General features: G+C 36.9%; 2 protein-coding genes across 6 annotated transcripts; both read right to left on the bottom strand.

The window, feature by feature from the left end:
* Window positions 1-2,038: 2,038 nt before the first annotated feature.
* On the bottom strand, window positions 2,039-7,397 carry LOC130738574 (disease resistance protein Roq1-like). The gene is made up of 4 exons (XM_057590609.1): window positions 6,818-7,397; window positions 5,498-6,605; window positions 5,057-5,314; window positions 2,039-3,969 (listed from the first exon to the last, which is right to left on the bottom strand). The coding sequence occupies exons 1-4, from the start codon at window positions 7,303-7,305 to the stop codon at window positions 2,890-2,892; spliced, it is 2,934 nt and encodes a 977-aa protein (XP_057446592.1). The 5' UTR covers window positions 7,306-7,397; the 3' UTR covers window positions 2,039-2,889.
* A 2,048-nt stretch (window positions 7,398-9,445) lies between these two features.
* On the bottom strand, window positions 9,446-18,366 carry LOC130738576 (probable disease resistance protein RPP1). 5 transcript variants are annotated; one of them, XM_057590614.1, is made up of 8 exons: window positions 14,638-18,366; window positions 13,931-14,554; window positions 13,380-13,615; window positions 12,398-12,907; window positions 11,403-11,489; window positions 10,472-10,534; window positions 10,174-10,260; window positions 9,446-10,003 (listed from the first exon to the last, which is right to left on the bottom strand). In XM_057590614.1, exon 1 carries the CDS (start codon window positions 16,577-16,579, stop codon window positions 15,377-15,379), a length of 1,203 nt encoding a protein of 400 aa, XP_057446597.1. In that variant the 5' UTR covers window positions 16,580-18,366; the 3' UTR covers window positions 9,446-10,003; window positions 10,174-10,260; window positions 10,472-10,534; window positions 11,403-11,489; window positions 12,398-12,907; window positions 13,380-13,615; window positions 13,931-14,554; window positions 14,638-15,376. The 5 variants fall into 5 exon arrangements, with proteins under 5 accessions (XP_057446597.1, XP_057446596.1, XP_057446595.1 ...); XM_057590613.1 differs by having other exon boundaries at window positions 9,446-10,056; window positions 10,174-10,534; XM_057590612.1 differs by having other exon boundaries at window positions 10,174-10,534.
* Window positions 18,367-18,657: the final 291 nt, after the last annotated feature.

Below are 18,657 nucleotides of genomic sequence, written 5' to 3'. Positions count from 1 at the left end.
TCTTGTTGATGATTGTAAAACACATCTATTGATGGTAAGTAATATTAAGTGAGTGTTTGTCAAAGAAAAAATGACATTTACCAATGATTTGGTGAAAGTTATTGACGCTTACACTTGATAGTTGCTACTGAGGTTACAATTACAACTTTTAATAACAACGCATGATAATACTTTACCGGTATTGTTATTGGTGAGACTTTCTCGTTGAACTCATAACCTTTAAATATAAAGAACAAGTATAATTTTAATTTTTTTCATGTACCAACATATGAAAAGTGAAAGATTTCTTAAAATTCCTCACTGCATATTTTTTTTTATTTCACTACATTTTCTAAGTGGGCTAGCCCGCCAATCCGCCGTCCCGCCAACATATGGGTTGGGTTGAGACTTTGAACCCAAATGCCAAAAGTGGGTCAGCCCAACCCAACCCGTATTTTGGCGGGTTGGGCCAAGCCCGACCCACCAACCCATATTGTCACCCCTACTTTTTAGTCCATGGAAGGTGAAAATAGGTTTATAATGTGTAAATCATCAGTCACGCTAGCCTCGAAGTCAGTTTTGGTCAACTAACAATCTGACATGTCAAGTCAACCCCCACATGGCCGTCAATTGCACAATCAGCATCCAACATGGCATGCCATGTAAGCTGCTGATGTGGCAATGGCATTATTAAAAATTCCAACTTTAGCAAGCTGGAGGATTCGTACACAAAACCTAGAGTTTGATTATATCCCTTGATTTTTTGGCACATCGGAAAGATAAATTGGACCCTCCATGCAATTATCCCTGGACCTCCCTCATTCAATCTATATGTCACCTAGCTCTTACCCCACTTGAGCTAACATTCGGGGATTATGTTCCTTGTTTTGATTGTTAAGAAAGGGACAAAATATTTTTTAAAGGTTAGATATAATCAAATTAATGTCCTGAATCTCCTGCCAATCTTACATCATGTAAAATAAAAAAGGATGACCCATGGGAATCATCTTCAACCCAAACATTATTAGGGGAAATCAAAAGCTAAATTTGCCACAAAGTCAGCCACACTATTAATTAGTTGTTCTTCTGCAGTGGAGAAAAAAACATGGATGAAAATGTGACCACAAAAGATCTGCACTCTCCCACCAGAAAATCTAAATAGATTGTGTGAGGTGTTCTTCAATTCATGCGTGACATAAGTTGAGGCAATCAGTCTCAATTTCAGTGTCCCGGAAGACTAGATCCTCCATAGCCAAAGTTAAGCACAACCCATGATTCTGCAATGTAACATAAAAAACTGGTCTTAATCTTGAAGCGGCAGCAAGAACTTCCTCTTTCTCATTTCTGAAGATTACATTTACACCCCAGCCCAGTACACTTATTCTCCTTAACAGATGCCTTAATATTACCCTTAACATAAACGAATCTCGGTGGTTTCCAGCAGATTTGTTGTTGCACTCGCTGTTATGGCTGTGACTGCATTTGATCATGCTGTTGCACCATAGCAGCAGAGTGAATCACCTGCATCTCATCCATCCTGAATGAACCAAAGACCCAAACATTCCTCCTCTTCCATATTGCCCAAACTAATGAAAATAGCATCTGCAAAGCATCTTCTGGAAGTTCTTCTAGCATGTTCAATAACCACTGCTTAAATGAAATAGAATATGTTCCTATGATGTGCAAACCTAGTGGAGAAGCAAATTGGATTGTCAAAGCTTCCATACAATTGAGAAGTGCATGACTAGCACTGTGAGGCATTTTGTTTAAGATACTAAAATAAAATTACATTTAAAAGAAACTATTGAATGAAAATTGTCATCATTTGTAAGAGTTAAGAAACCAAAGTTATTCTCTTAAAATTGTCAACATTTGTAAGAACTAAGAAACCAAAATATACTGCGGGAGATTTTTCAAAGCTCAAACTGAATTACTTTGACAGCAAAATAATTTTAGGTTAAATGAGTTGGGCATCATTTTGGGACGTAACTAGTGCAATTTAATCGATAAACGATTAACTAAATTAGCTTAAACAGATGTAGAGATAACCATACAAGTATGTGAAAAACAGAGTAGCAAATATGAATATGAAATACATTAGTCTTACAGCATCAAAACAACCGCAAAAATAAAGAAAATGAAAAGAAAAGCATGCACACACGCACCTATAAGCAGTCCACTTAGAATGACTGATCATAACTAGAATAGGTTAGTGTTCTCCCTAAAACATTTTGTGGGCAATGCCATTGATAAAAAAACTGCAATAAAAGTTACAGTCACACAAAGGTACCTTCTCTACTCCGAAAGCTAGCCGAGTATCTGGCATACAACATTTAATCAAATGCACCATTTCTCATTTGAAAGGGAAATGAAACTACTCAGTAATTAATGATCCTTTGTGGGGAAGAATGGGAGGATAGGATTCTGTTGCGATTCCAATGCTGCTTACCTGCCATAAAATCTCAACTTGGATTCCATTGTGCTCTCAAGTTCGCACAGTAGATCATAAAGAAGTGTTAGGTTCGTCGATCTTGCTGAAAAACATAGATATACAAAACAGAATTGTTCAGCGCCATTGATGAGGAGGCTGAACTTGAAATCTATCACTAAAATAAAGTCTATTTACACATGCCTTGTTCTCCAGTATAACACAACTATACCAAAAAGACATTCACAATTCCCTAAATTCCTTTGGAACCAAAAAGGCACAGACAATTCCCTGTTATTTACAAAGCACAAACAGAAAAGGGTATACACAAAGCTCTAAAGACGAATGAACTCATTAAGGCTTTTGCTCTGAGACTAAACATCAAGAACCAAAATTCTTCAGGAACAAATATCTCACATTAAGACACTTTTGAATTGCTGCTTCAACTCCATAATCCATATGGTTCCATAAATCTGAATTCTCTACAATGCTACAGAACTTCTTAAACTGTTTGTTCTTTGCTGTAATTCCCTTTCTTCACGTGGCATGTCTACGACATGATGTTGACCACCACGTCCAACATTTGGTCGGGAATCCAAAGAGAAAGGAATAACATGACCTCCATCACCATCATTTTGGGTGGAATGTGAAGAGGAATGCATAACAAAGAGTGGACAACCAAAGATTATGGCAACCAAAATAAGCGCCCAGTTAATGGTCACCAGTTGAATGGTAAAGCAGGTCAGGAAATAAGCGAATATACCAATCTCATATCCAGATTTAACCAGTTTGGACAAGCTCAGTGACACTAAAGCAAAGGCAGCATTAGAAACCAAGCTCTTTATTTCTGGTTTCCCGTCCACAGCTTTGTCATATAAGAATGAGTACACTGACATGATCATCAAAACTGCAAAGATCACATAGTTTTTAAGCTGACCTGGCTTCCGTAAGAGTGAGAACTGCTTGGCAAACAATATGGTTACACAGACAACAAAGGATAGCACACAGTAAAGAAAGAGCTTGAAAAAGTTCCATCCACCAATTAAACGTTTGAGAGAAGGGCTCAGTGCATGACAAAACAGGCCAACTACAGTTGATGCAAGGCCAACAAGTCTCCACACCATCTCAGCTCGCATTGAAGTCTGCAACATAACTTCAGGAACCATGACAAAAGTTGGTATAACTCCGGGAATGCTCACTGAAGTCTGCAAACCAACATGTGTACACACCGTCTCAACTTGAAAAATCCTCTGTGAAGTCTGCAAATTAACATTAGGAACCACCTGAGAAGTCTGCAAAATTACAGGAACACTCTCTAGAGCGTGCAAAAGGACAAAATGTCTCCACACTGTCTTGGTTTGAAAAAGCCAAGTGTGCAACGTAAGTTGAGGAACCCTCTGAGAAGTCTGCAAAACTTCAAGAAAGCTTGGTAAAGCCTGCAATAGGTCAAAAGGTCTCCATGCCTTCTCCCCTAGAAATACTCTTTGCAAAATACGCAACGTCAGTGGAGAAACCCTCAGATAATCCCGTGGAACTTCAGGAACCTTCGGTAAGGTCCGCCCCTAAACAAAAACCACATATGTCAGTCAGATTTAGTATTGAAAGATACTCGGGATAGTGTTTGTGTTAGATGCTTCGTGAGAATTGCATGAAAAGAGAGCAAAAGGAAAAATACAAAGTAATGAGCGTGTTAAGGGAGAAGGAGGTGAGACAATAAACTCAATTGTATTAACCGACCAGAAAATCAAAATTACACGTGTGGTCTGGATTTCAATTCCAACTAACAAACCAACTCTAACAAAAAAATATACAATTAGTTACTGCGGCTAAATAATTTAACGGTCATCTATAAATTATCAATTTCCAAATACAGTTTCACACTGATTCTTCTCAATAGTTTTTCTTTTCAGTACCATTTTCATTCAGTCTTGACTCTCAGCTTTTAACTACTTGATTTGATGCACCCTATGAATTAGGCTTTACTTTGTTACCTAAACCTATGTTTTAAGGAAGGTGCAAATAATTTTCTGCCGCAGCTAAAAGAACACTTGAAACTTGTTTTTGTATGTTCTACTTCATACATCAAGTACACAACTTTAGAAGGCACAAGACAACTGCAATACAAGTTCTGGCAACATCCATCCTGTTTGCAACCCATTACATCTATAAAACTTCAACAGCTGGATTTCTGGTAACATGACAACGCCACTCATGAACATTCTAAGTTCCAGCAGTAGTTAATGTTCGAAGTTTGAGAAAGATTAGGAAATGAAAATGGCAAAAATTGTAAAGTTAACTCAAAATAACTCTCAATTAGATTTTCCATATTTCCTAATATTTCTTAAATATCTCAAGACTTGAGCAAATCTGAATCAATAGAAAAATCCAAAGCTTGCTACATCCCTTAGCATCCAGTTTGATTTTTCCAGGACTCCAACAGAATTGTGAATTTCAAATCAAATTCTCAGACTAAGAAATTTTATATTTTTCTAAATTTGGGACATACGGTACATCATGTATCTGTGCCATACATTGACCATAGTCAAATTTAAATATCCAAGATTTATGAACTTGTAAGAAAGAAAAAAAGAAAGTAAGAATAATCAATCGAATAATCTTGAATATACAAGACCAGGGGGAAGAACTTACACTTTCCTTAAGTAACTTGGCCGGCTTCAATATGGCGAGTTTCTTTGCATGAAAGTCGGATGGTAACTCTTCTGAAGGATATCTCCACCATTCCAACACTCTTAAACTATTAGGAAGATGAATGGGAGCTTTGGAGAAATGACATTTTTTAATAATAAGTGTTTTGAGTTTTTTCATCTTCTTGAAGGCCTTTCCATCCCATTCTACTTCTTGCATGAAGGGGAAATCCAGATGTATGATTTCAATAGAACTAGTTCCCTTTTAACACAAAAAGCACAAATCAACCACAATAGATGTATACTTGTAAAATTTCAACCGAAATATTTAGAGAAAATTACATATTTCAAAGTGAAAAAAATAAGAATGAAGTGATCATATAATATCCAAAAAGAGACTAATCAAGGTTAAAGATGAACAATAAACCATCCACATTAATATTACCATATTTTCTTCTAAAACTTGAACTATATCTTCAGAGAACCATAATCTACTGCGTCTCCCTGGCTCTGCCGGTGATTCCTGGCGGACAATTTCTTTACCCATGTCCTCTAGCAAGGGATGTAGTGTTACCTTACCATCTGAACTAACACTTAGGAGAGATTTTTCAATCAACACTCCAATATGATGTTTCATGTTGTAACCATGATGAGCACGAAGTATATCTTCAACCTCAGTCAAATCATATCCTTTGAAGCAGCAAGCAATGTCAAGAAAGACTCTTTTCTCATCTTCCCCCAAATAATCATAGCTTACTTTGAGCATGCTCTGAATACCTTTGTGAGGAATCCTTTTTAACCGATTTAATGCTGATGTCCATTCCGCCACACTTTTTTTGAACATGTTGGAACCTATTACTTCCAAAGCCAACGGATGGCCAGAAGCATAAGCTACAACTTGGTTTAAAACTTCTGTGTAACTTGGATCAACATTGCCATATCTAAAAGCATTCCACCTAAGCAATTCAAGAGACTCAGTGAAATTTAACTCTCTTGCCTCGTATATTTTATCAGCCCCTTGATGTACAAGCAAATGTTTGTCCCGAGTTGTAATGATAACTCGGCTACCAGAACCAAACCATTCAGGTCCTCCAACCAAAGCCCTCAATTGCTCTATACTGTCCACATCATCTACAATCAAAAGGACTTTCTTTCGGTGGATCATCGTCTTTATGACAGAAGCTCCTTCATAGACACTTTCAAAAAGAAAATCCTTCTTGCCAAGCATGTCAAGAAGGAGCTTCTTTTGGAGATGTACTAACCCATGCTTACTTGAAACTTCTCTCACATTATCCAAATAACTTAAACCTTCAAAGTGATCACCAACCAAATTGGAAACTGCTCGAGCAAGGGTTGTCTTACCTATTCCGCCCATCCCCCAAATCCCTACCGTGAGGACTCTATGATCAGATCCAACATCCAAAAACGAGCAAACTTCTTGCAATCGAGACTCCAAACCAACCGGGTAATCCGCAACATGTAAAGGAAGCCGATTAATCCTACTAGAGACCACTTTGACAATCCTTTCAATAAACTCACGCTCATCTCCATCCCTGCCCAATAAGAGAAGTTTATGCAAAGCAATACCACATTCATCACAATCATACATTGAAAGTTCTTTACATCATTGCAATTGAAACTGATTGATATCCAATTCAAGATTAAAACTTTAACCTCAAATGTAAACAATAAACCAGTGAACAAATGAAATTTTTATCTGGGGAAGCTAAAAGGTTTAAAAAGAATAGTAAGGGAAGAAGGGTACCCATGTTTGAAATGGTAGCTAGCAGACAAGTAAGCTGCTTGATGCAGAGCATCCCTCCATTTCTGCACTTTCTCCTTATCATCCTTGAACATCTCATCATGCCTGGAAAATGCTTCACCATAACTTCCTCTCTGATATAGCACATCAGAAGGGTCAACATCATAAAAAACCGGCAAAACCAACCGACCCTTTGCCTTGACATGCTCAGAGATATGCACAAGCTCGTCTAAGCAAAATGAAGAAGAAGCATAATCCTTGGAGAAGACCACGAAGGCTATCCTGGACTGTTCGATGGCCTTGGGAACTTGTGGTGTGATTTCACCCTGTTTCTCAAGCTCTTCATCGTGAATGAAGGCGTGGATTCCTCTAACAAGAAGGGCTTTGTAGAGATTGACAGTGAAAGCATGGCGACTGTCTGTTCCTCTGTAACTGAGGAAAACATCGTAGGTGAATCCATTGGTGAAGGAAGAGCGTTTACTGGAAGCCATGACACTTTGTTTGCTCTGCAGTTCAACAATGAATCGACATTCTTCATTGTTTTATTTAAGGTTTGGAGCGCAGGCCTCAAAGTCAAGTCCTGCAAAAACTTTACAATAAGAAAACAGAGAACGCGGTGATGTAGACTTATGTTACCACGCGTACCTTCTTTTGGATTAGAAAAATAATTTGTGTGTTGAGTTGTGTGTTGGCTCTAACCACTCAACTTAATTGAGATTCACTTTAAGAAATATGGAAGTGTGCGTCTGGACAAACAGATTCCGGTCTAACTATTTAATGTGATCTTCAAGTTTCAAGGGATTAATTTTAAAGTTGTTGATTGTGGTAATATCTTGGAAAATTAAAAAAGAAATGTAGAAGAGAACTAATAAATATAAGAGTAAATATAAGAGTAAGTTTCACCCATTTGTCTTGCTTTTTGGGTCTACAATCCAATTTTCAAAATTTGAGGTATAAAGAGATTATTTTGATTAAAATTGAATTATTACCAAATATGAAAACACAACCATGTTTCCCTATGTTCGAGATATGGTTTGTAAACCGGTCGGGTGTGCTATTGCAGACTTTGCATTGTGAATTTACGGAGGAAGACCGCGATTGAGAGAATGAGGAGGACTTTGATGTTTTCATTTTTAAATTTATTGGATTATATTGAAAATATTTTTTGAAATTATTGATTAACAATTTAAATAATAACTAATTATTAATGAAGAATATTTTTCGTCACTAAATTTGCATCTATATAAAATGGGGTGGGGTGTAGATTTTAGACAAGAATGGGGTGGAGTGTAATTCTAACAAATCTTAAGAGGGGTGAGTGTACTTTACTCTAAATATAAATAACTGATAAAGTAACCCGAAAAGAATAGGGATAAAAATAAGACTCCATTGAAACAATTAAGTTTATTAAGAAAACATGTGAACTTAATTAATGTATTTATTTTTGTAAGACCCCAGATAATTTATGCGATTAACTAACTAGTTATTTAACGGTTTGATGGTGATAAATGTTATTAAGCTATGTGTTTATTGTGTCTTGTGTGTTTTATATAAGAATATATGTCTATGACTCATGTTAGATGAGATAATCTTTGTCATGATGTATTTTGAAACGATATCGTTAGATTCGTTTGTTTTTCTGAAAAGTTCAAAAACGACGCTTCGTCGTAGGAAGGAAGGTCACCAAACTCCGACTTGCGTTAGAGCGAGAATTTAATTTCTCTTACGTCCTTATGAGGATGTATGTTTGATTTGGTAAAGAATGACAGTGTCATTACTATTAGTATTATAATTATTTTAATTTTACAAAATAAAAGAAAAAAAATGTTAAAAAAAAAATGAAGAAAGAAGTGTCATGTGACTAAGTTAAGGTAATTGTTATTCTCACCCCTGTCATCTAACTCCACCCCCCCTTAAAATGGCAAAAAGACAAAACTACCCCTTAAAACCTTTTCCTTTCCATTCCTTTCCTTCCACCACCCCTTTCATACCTCCTCTCATCTTTCTTCTTCTTCACCAACACCTCCCCTTATCCTTAATTTCTCTCTCCAAACTCATCCTCCTCCTCATCATCCATTTCCACTGCGTCCTTGCTCCGGTCGCCACCGTCATCCGCCCTTGGGGTCCGCCATCGCCATCATTGTCGCCCATCACCTTCGCTATCGCCGTTGTCGCCTCTGGTCAAGGTACTGCTCGCGTTCCTTTCAGTTAGTTTCTGCTACCGTTAGCACGCACTTTAAAGTGCATTTATACTAAATTGTAAATTTGCTTTTAAGTATTGGAAGTGCGTTAACTACGCACTTTAAAGTGCGAAACATATCAGAATGCAGAAAAATTGAAAAAATTGTATGGTTGTTTACCTTTTTCTTTTGCCAATGTAGAAGATATTACCATGAGTCAAGTTAAGTCCTATGAAGTTGACAAGTCGGAAGAGAAGTCATTATCTGGGAAGTTAGTAAAAATAGAGGATGTGCAAGACGAGCCACCTTTTGGCGCACTCACACTTATATTCTTGTATTAACTCTTAAATTAATATATTTATGTTATAAATTAACTTGAAGACTTGAAGTTAATACTCCTCTCTTCAATGCATAAGTCAATTTTACAGAATTTCAGATCACTTGCACAAATTTTGTTTAACAAATCGATGATGCGACTGCCTTTAATATTGGTATATGCAGGGAGACCCTTTCTTTCCCCTCAGTGATCAATTTACATTTGCAGGGCATCCTTCAAATATTATGGGGTAGAGAAAAAAAAATTGGTAAATGGGAAAATAAAAACGACAAACTATAAGGCTAAAACGTCTCTAAACAGAGACGCCACAATGCTATCAGAAGGATCAGCAAGCTCTATACAGCCGTAATTCAAACGCGTACCCATCCCGGCAAGGAGATCAGCTGGCTCATTAGCATCTATACATATGTTGAAGAGGACATCCCAATCACATTAAAAAAGATGGGATAGAGAAGAAATGAACATGTGAAGTAACAGAAGGCAGGGAGAAAAAACACGAATGATCTAATTTATTGTTGTTATTGACAAGAAATGGAAAAACACCCTTCTTTGACTGGCATCTTTCAAGCAGGCCAACATTTCTTTGAGGTTTGAGATGTTTAGGATGAGTTTCTCCACCTTTTATGTTCTCTGTTCTCCAACAGTAGTCCACTGGAGGAATTTTATAATCATCTGGTTTCAAGGCCAAGGAAAAATCAGGCAATGTTGGTGCTGTTTCCATGATACTGTAATGAAAATATTACAACATATGTTCTTATAGTCCTCTTCTTGTTTGTTAACCATGAATAATTATGCAATTGCAGTTATGCAACGATTTACTCATGCATTCTGGATAAGCTTACCTCATAAGAATAATTTTTGACACCTTGCTTGAAGTATCTTTAGGAATTTTTTAGAGATGTTTTATGGTCCTCTGAAGTGGTGGGTTTCTGCACCATGAGTGCCAATTAGATGAGTCATGATAATACAGCATAAGACCAACAATAGATTCTACACTAAAATAATGATAAGTACATCAAAACAATGGCCAATGAAATTTCTCAAGGAACCATGACTGATAAATGTTCTTAAAAAAATATTAAAACTCTTGTAAAAATGGTTAACACATGTATTTTAAAAAACAAAATAAATTAAACTTACCACTCAATCTATCTCAAAATGAAGGAGGGCCTCTGGTTTAGAGACACTCTTGCCATCTCCACTCTTCCAAAAATAACAGAAGATTGAATTTCAGCAAAAACTTAAGTGAGTCTATACATCATTCACACTTCAAGCCCAAAACTCTTGCGTGAAGGGGACTATTAGAAATATATAAACCATTCATGTTTCTTCCCTTCATGTTTATTAGTTAATGACAGAGAAAAAGGACGAAAATGGGAGTACATTACGAATGATAGATGATAATTTCATATGCAACCACAGCTCATGTCAGCATGTCCTAAAACTATTATATTTTTTTAGGTATGTTAGATGTTGGCAATAACCTTTCCTGCAGTTTATTAGTAATTCTAGAAAATAATTATAAGATAAGACATCGCTAAAATATTGCAAGCCTATCTATCCACACACATACACACATTCTCATTATAATACTTGATAGCCAATGGGAGATTAGAAAATTGTTACCAATTTTAACCCAAATTATAATGAATATGGTAAGGAAAAAATCATATTTTTTCCAGAGGTGAAACTAAGGAATTTTTTTTAAAGGTTAGATACTATACAAAACTCAAGATCACAGGGAAGCCAAATACAAAGTGATTCACAATTTGAATCAAATAAAGGGCAGAGACACTTGTATGAAACATAGTTTATTGTGCTTGGCAACAAAAAATGAATATGAAAATATTCATCTGCTGCTTGCAAAGCAGCTACAGCCATCCCATGAGATTTCTCAATATTCCCCTCATCAATAATGAAACCATGATAGTAATAGGCTGCAGCCTGGTATATAAATCATTACAAAAAAGTACAAACACATGTTCAAAGCTTTTATGGTCTGACTCACATTATGTCACATCCCTAGATTGACTATCTAATCAACAAGAAATAGAAAGAGAGGCACCAGTACATAATGTATCTTCATAAGAAACCAATTTCTTTCGGATCCAGTCTGGTAGCAACCTCTCTAGAAACCCAATCTATTCTTCCATCTCTCCTACAGGGATGACAGGATTAGTTAGCTACTCAGTTGATTAGTACACTAATCAGTAGAATCAGTACATGCTAATCTAAAGGAAGCCCAAATTCATGAAGAAACCCCATACTAATAGCTTATTAATAACATGCTAATCAGTAGAATCAGAATTCAGAACATACTCAGTTCACATTGTAACAGGTAGAACAGGAACATACTAATCAAGAAAACCCAAACTGTTCAAAATTATCTTTTGCAATTGCAAGAGATATTATTTTGCTATTTTTGACAGAATGATATTTATGAAGTAAACCGTATTGACCTGATCCAACAATGAATAATGATGAATTTTTTTTGTGCCATGCATTTAAACTAGCTAGATTTTTGTCAGCTTTCTCAAGAGACCAACCAAGGCTCTCATTTACCAGCATTGATAAATTAAATTTCAAGAAAGAAATTACTTTCATGAGAAAATGTTTTAGAAAACTAATGCTGAGTGTTAACAATTATTAAAACTAGGCAAAAATTCAAGATAGCTAGTATTAGTTGCCATCAAAAAAGTATCATCATGAATGCATAAAATAATAGATTTAACTTAGACCAGGAAAGTGGAGGAGAATAGGAAAATATGCAAAATGGAACACTGTAATGGCTGAAAATTGTTATTTACAAAATAGGACCAATATGAGCAGCAGCAGTCTCTGTTGGACTGTTGCCCAACCACAGTAGCAAGATCTAGTTCTCAGACTTCCTCTCTGATGCTCCACATGGAACAAGGAAGGAAGAATCAGAATTTGGTCTAGAGTTGAAGTTATTAAATTTAATCATTAAATAATGTAAAAATATTGTTATTATAAAATAAAGTAATTACCAAAACATCTAATGAAACAGCTGAACATAATGTGCATAAGTTATCTTTGTAGACATACCATAATACCACAATTGCATGATAGAGCCTAAGAATTGGTAGAGTTGATCCCATTAACAATTATCCACATCAGAATCAATGCTTGAGAGTAATGACTCTGAGCAGTGTTTTAAAGAGTTTGCTCAGCATTAATGTCATTCTCCGGATTAGTGAATAGAATATCCTCCGTGCTACTTTTCCCTTTCAAATATGAATTCCACATTTCTGGAATGGGATCCTAAGTCAACCTCAGCATGGTTGCACTTATTTCCTGAAAGTGCTTTCTCCAGCTGAGTAGGAAAAAGATGTAGACAATATGTTTCCGGCTGCCGATTACTTCGTTCTCAGCATCATATAGAAAAATGGATTGCCATTGATGATCACTCTTACAGGAGATTTAGAATCATTCCATGACAATTGAGAGACAACATACATAGCTACGGCAGGGAACTTGTTCCGAAACCAGAAAGAAATTCACTGTCCTTGCATGCATTGGTAAACGAAACCTGTTTTTTCAAGCCTCATGGTGTTCCTATTGGTCATAAATAATTCATATAAGTTTAGCAACACTAAATCGAATCAAAATGATCAAATCAAACACATTAAAAACAAAACAAATGAAAGCCTGACTCAGTAACATGCTTTTGCTCAAGGAAGTCAAGGATTCGCAGTTTAATGGAAACAAAGTTTTTAAGCTTGGAGGACTCTCTAATTTCCTCAACTTCCTTTTAATCACCCAACATAAGCATAAAAATAAAGCGGGATTCTCTAATGAGTTCAGATTGAGTTGTGAATACATGAAATCCATCTTGTTCATTTAACATATATTGTTTTATTTTCAATAGTCATAGTTGTATTATATAAAACTAGTCCCTACAACTCTTGTTAGTCAAATTTATTTTTAACTGACTTTAATGATAAAAAATCATAGTCCGAATCCACAATGTGAATTTTATGGTGAAAACAAGCCAATCTATTGATAACTCTATCCTCCATTGACTTACCTATGCATCCATTACACTAGGAGAAAGGAATGCCACAATACAGGTTCACCTACATCAATAGCAGTGTGACTAATCAACCTTAAGATGATTGAATCTGAAACCACCAGATTGTAATCAATCTCCTAGAGGCAGAGGGCTAAACTTAATAATCCTCTCCACGGGGGTGTTAAACGCCGATGTGCCCCACCTTCATTGGTTCTCCACTCATGGCACTTTGCCCCAACATGCAATGGAACCTAAAGATTGGTTAAGGTCAAAATAAAATATGAGGGATAGGTGTGAAAAATGTAATTCCTTAAATAATAATCCAAACAGAACAGACATTGAATTGCTACAATTAAATCCATTTTATGTCAAACTCAATGAAATTCTAAAATGATTCAGAAAAAGACAACTTTAAACCTCTTTGTAATAAAAGAATTCAATGAACCATCGTTCCAGTTCTATGTTGCACTGATACGAGTATGGTACAGGTACCATGTACGGATATGGGTAAGAGGTACGTGGTTTTTCAAGAAAGCAACTTTCTGTAAAATGATTGATATACTTACTTCAATAACTCATGTTGTAGGCATAGTATGACTCTATGGTGGTGTCTTAGAGTTGGAAGAGCCGACCCCCTTCCCTTTTTTCCATGTGGATGTGTAAGTGCGATGATGAGGAACTGGTGGCAACTTCATGCCTAAATATCTATCTGCACAAGGATTGGTGAATTGAATATCCTCGATGCTACTTTTCTCTTTCAATAAATGGATTCCAATATCCATGCTCATTTGCTCTGCGTATAAGCTCATTTGCTCTCCATCCAAATTTGTGAATATTATCATAACCTTGGCATGGTACCACTCATTTTCTGAAAGTACTTCCATATCACAGCCACTATTTTTTTCCATTGACATATGAACAATACATGTATGATCCTTCTGCAAGATAACCGAACTCTTAATGGGAAAATAGATTTCTTCCTGGAATTCGAATGAAAAGTGTACTTCATAAGACATCTCTCCCTGAAGTGGAGAAGCAAGACATAGAAGCATGTTGTCAGGGAAGTTGTTACGAAACCAAAAAGAAAATGACAGATCCCTGGTCCGTGTCTTGTGCTCAAACCACATTGGAAACCTTCCTCCTTCTAGGCTTGGCACGCAAAATAAGGTGTTACCAGCGTCATGCACTTCCTGTAGTTTAGGGTTTAATTTATAGCATTACTAATTACCAAATCAAGTAGATTCAAAGAAAAACAAAGAAATTAAATCATTACCTGGTGTCCTGGTTCATTAACTTTCTTCTACTTGAGGAAGTCAAGGATGTGCAACTCCGTGCAGAGAAAGTTTCTAAGTTTGGCGGAAGCTCTTTAATTTCTTGAAGTTGATCACACCAGTCCAAGTCAAGCCTCCATAAAAAGTGGCATTCTTTAATGCATTCAGGAATAATTGTGATTTCACAGGAAAATAGGAGTAATTCTCTCACGTTAGAAAACCACGCTAGTCCGATTGCCAAAGATTCATCTAGAAGGTTGCACCTAGAGAGTTGAATATATTTTACTTTAGAAGTCTGCATCTGGGTCACTTTTTCTTCACTCCCTTCCTGTTTTGGGAATAGCCACCCCCCTCCCTTGATCAAAAGTCTATTCAGTTCTGGCATCAGGACAATGCTACTTGGTATCTCAACAATTCCACAATTCTCCAGATGTAATTGTACAAGCCCAGTAAGATTTTGAAATGAAAATGGAAATTTTCTTATAGGAGTTTTTTCCAACTCAAATCGTATTATATTTTTCATGTTTCCTAATATTTCTGGAAAACTCTCAAGACTTGAACAATATGAAAGATCGAGTATCTTGATAGAGGGCAACTCTAGGGGTGGAAGATTCTTGAGCTTTTTGCAATGTCGAACACTCAACATTTCAAGTTTATTTAGTGATCCAACCACAAGGGGAAAACTCTCAATTCCACAAGATGAAATTTTCAGTTGCTCAAGAGATGCCATCTCAAGGGGTACTAGAAAATTCTTGAGCTTCTTAAGGTTTTAAGTTTACCTAGTGATCCAACCAGAAGTGGAAAACTCTCAAGACTTTCACAAAATGAAATATTGAGTTCCTCAAGAGAGGTCATCTTGAGGGGTGGAAAGTTCTTTAGCATGCTGCAATCATCAACCTTCAAGATTTTAAGTTTATCCAAGGACCCAACCACGGGAGGAAAACTGACAAGACTATCACAACTTAAAATATGGAGTTTCTCGAGAGAAGTCATCTCAAGGGGTGGGAAGTTCTTTAGCTTCTTGCAATCTTTAACATACATGCTTTTAAGTTTACCTAGTGGCCCAACCACGGGAGAAAAACTGACAAGTCTATCACAATTGCGAATATCAAGGTTCTCAAGAGAGGTCAACTCGAGGGGTGGGATATTCTTGAGCATCCGACAACCTTCAATATTCAACATCTTAAGTTTACCTAGGGGCCCAACCACGGCAGGAAAACTAACAAGTCTATCACAATTTAAAAGATGGAGTTTTTCAAGAGAGGCCAACTCAAGGGGTGGAAAATTCGTGAGCATTGGACAATCTTTAAAATTAAACACTTTAAGTTTACCTAGTGACCCAACCACGGGAGGAAAGCTAACAAGACTACTACAGTTTGAAAGATCGAGTTTTTCAAGAGAGGCCAACTCGAGGGGTGGAAAGTTCTTGAGCATCTGACAACCTTCAAAATTCAAGATTTTAAGGTTACGGAATGACCCAACCATGGGAGGAAAATTGTCAAGCCTTACACAATATGAAAGATTGAGTTGCACAAGAGAGGCCAACTCGAGCGGTGGAAATTTCTCAAGGCTTTCACAAATTGAAAGGTTGAGTATCTCAAGGGAGGGCAACTTGAGGGGTGAAAAGTTCTTAAGCTTACTACAGCCTTCAACATTCAAGATTTTAAGTGTACCCAATGACCCAACCACATGTGGAAAACTCTCAAGGCTACAACAAGATGAAAGATCAAGTTGCTCAAGAGAAGCCAACTCTAGGGGTGGAAAACTCGTAAGGCATGGACAACCATGAGCACATAAGATTTTAAGTTTTCCCAGCCTTCCAACAGAGTAGTGAATGGTAACTAAATGAAGACAATTTTTAAATGATAAAGTTTCTAAATTTGGGAGACCAGATACGTCAGGTATTTGTAAAAGTGCTGACTTATCTAAGATTAGAACTTTCATGTTCTCAAAGTTCTTCTGCAAAAGAAAATAAATAAATAAATAAACAAAAAAGATCAAAATTAATAATATTAAAGTGAATTTATTTAATATACAAAATCAATCATATAAATGCAGTAACTTGCCTTCTTCACTAATGCTGCTGACATGAGTGATGTAAACAAACTGGAGTCAAACTTCCGTGTTGAAAGTTTCTTCGGATGAAAATCAAATGGTAAACCTTGTAAGATCAAGTTTTGATCTAGTAGTACAACTCTATGTTTTGACGATTACATGTTAACCTTTTTGATATGAACAATTGTGGTACTCTAACGTGTTTCTCTGAGTGTGCTATTTGCAGGCTCTGACCTCAACTCAATCTCACACAAATCAGAAGCACTGTGTATAAAGAGCGACCCAAGCAACGCTTTCGCATTCACCATGTTCAGTATGAACAGTGGAAAAGCTTCAGAAGTTCTGAAGTTATACAAACTCTGATGTGGACTCAGTCACTAGAAGTTCTGAAGATCCAGAAAGTCTGATAACCAAGAAACACTGAAGGCTCAGATATTCTGATGGTGTAGAAGACTCTGAAGATCTAGAAGCTGATTAGTGAAATTCTGTTGTCCAGAAGCTAGATACTCTGAAGGCCATGTTCTTCCCTCTGAGTTCAGAATCAGAAGAAACATTGATCAGAGGATCTGGGCTTTCCCTCTGACTCTGATCAACCGGCTTCACAAGTTCCAATATGAAGCATTCCCCTGATCAGAAGTCTCCTAGGTTTAAAGGTCAAGTCGCTATCCAAGTACAAAAGCAACTGTACCTTCCTGACGACCTACCTAACAGTCTCAGACACAGCAGAAGCTGGATTTTCCAGAACTGCCCTCCAACAGTAGCATTTCCCATGCAACGCTCAACCCTAATCCTTGGAGTATATAAAGAGGCTGAAGACTGAAAGAAACGGCTAGAAGCATTCACATACGCGCAAGACAAACTTAAATTCTTCTAAGCTTTCTTTCATCTGAAATTCATTGAGTTTACTATTAGCTTTTTAGAAGCAAATCTCTTGTAAACAATTCTTTGATAAACAGTTTGTTTAGTTCCTTTAGGAGATCAAGGCTGATCGGATCCTAGAGAAGACTAAGAGAGTGAATCTTAGTGTGAGCTAAGTCAGTGTAATTGTTAGTCACTTGTAGGTTTCAAGTGCAGTTGTAACTCTTACCTGATTAGTGGATTGCCTTCATTCTAAGAAGGAAGAAATCACCTTAACGGGTGGACTGGAGTAGCTTGAGTGATTTATCAAGTGAACCAGGATAAAATCCTTGTGTGCTTTTCTATCTCTTATCTTTAGCACTTAAGTTCTCGAAAGATTTGTCAAAATCTTTAAGGTGGAAGTTTTATACTGAAAACGTTATTCAAACCCCCCCTTTCTACCGTTTTTCATACCTTCAATTGGTATCAGAGCGCAAGTTCTGATTACCACACCTAACAGTGTTCAGTGATCCAGGCCGGTGTGAAAAACAATGGCTGCCACCACCAGTGAAACTCAAAGAGATGGTTACAATGCAAAGCCTCCTATGTTCGACGGTCAAAGGTTCGAATATTGGAAAGATAGACTGGAAAGTTTCTTTCTGGGTTTCGATGCAGATCTCTGGGATATTATTGTGGATGGCTACGAGCGTCTAGTTGATGCAGATGGCAAGAAGATCCCAAGGTCAGAGATGACTGCAGATCAAAAGAAGCTGTACTCACAACATCACAAAGCAAGAGCAATTCTTCTAAGTGCTATTTCCTATGAAGAGTACCAGAAGATTACAGATCGTGAGTTTGCGAAAGGCATTTTCGAATCTCTGAAGATGTCTCATGAAGGAAACAAGAAAGTCAAAGAATCAAAGGCATTGTCTTTGATCCAAAAGTATGAATCCTTCATCATGGAGCCAAATGAGTCCATTGAAGAAATGTTCTCCAGATTTCAGTTGCTTGTAGCTGGCATACGACCTCTCAACAATAGCTACACAACAAAAGATCATGTCATAAGGGTCATCAGGTGTCTTCCTGAAAGTTGGATGCCTTTAGTGACTTCAATAGAGCTCACGAGAGAC

This window comes from Lotus japonicus, chromosome 2, assembly GCF_012489685.1.
Source record: "Lotus japonicus ecotype B-129 chromosome 2, LjGifu_v1.2".
NCBI classification, from domain to species: Eukaryota; Viridiplantae; Streptophyta; class Magnoliopsida; order Fabales; family Fabaceae; genus Lotus; species Lotus japonicus.
The sequence above is the reverse complement of the archived record's forward strand: the minus strand, read 5'-3'. Positions and strand labels throughout refer to the sequence as shown.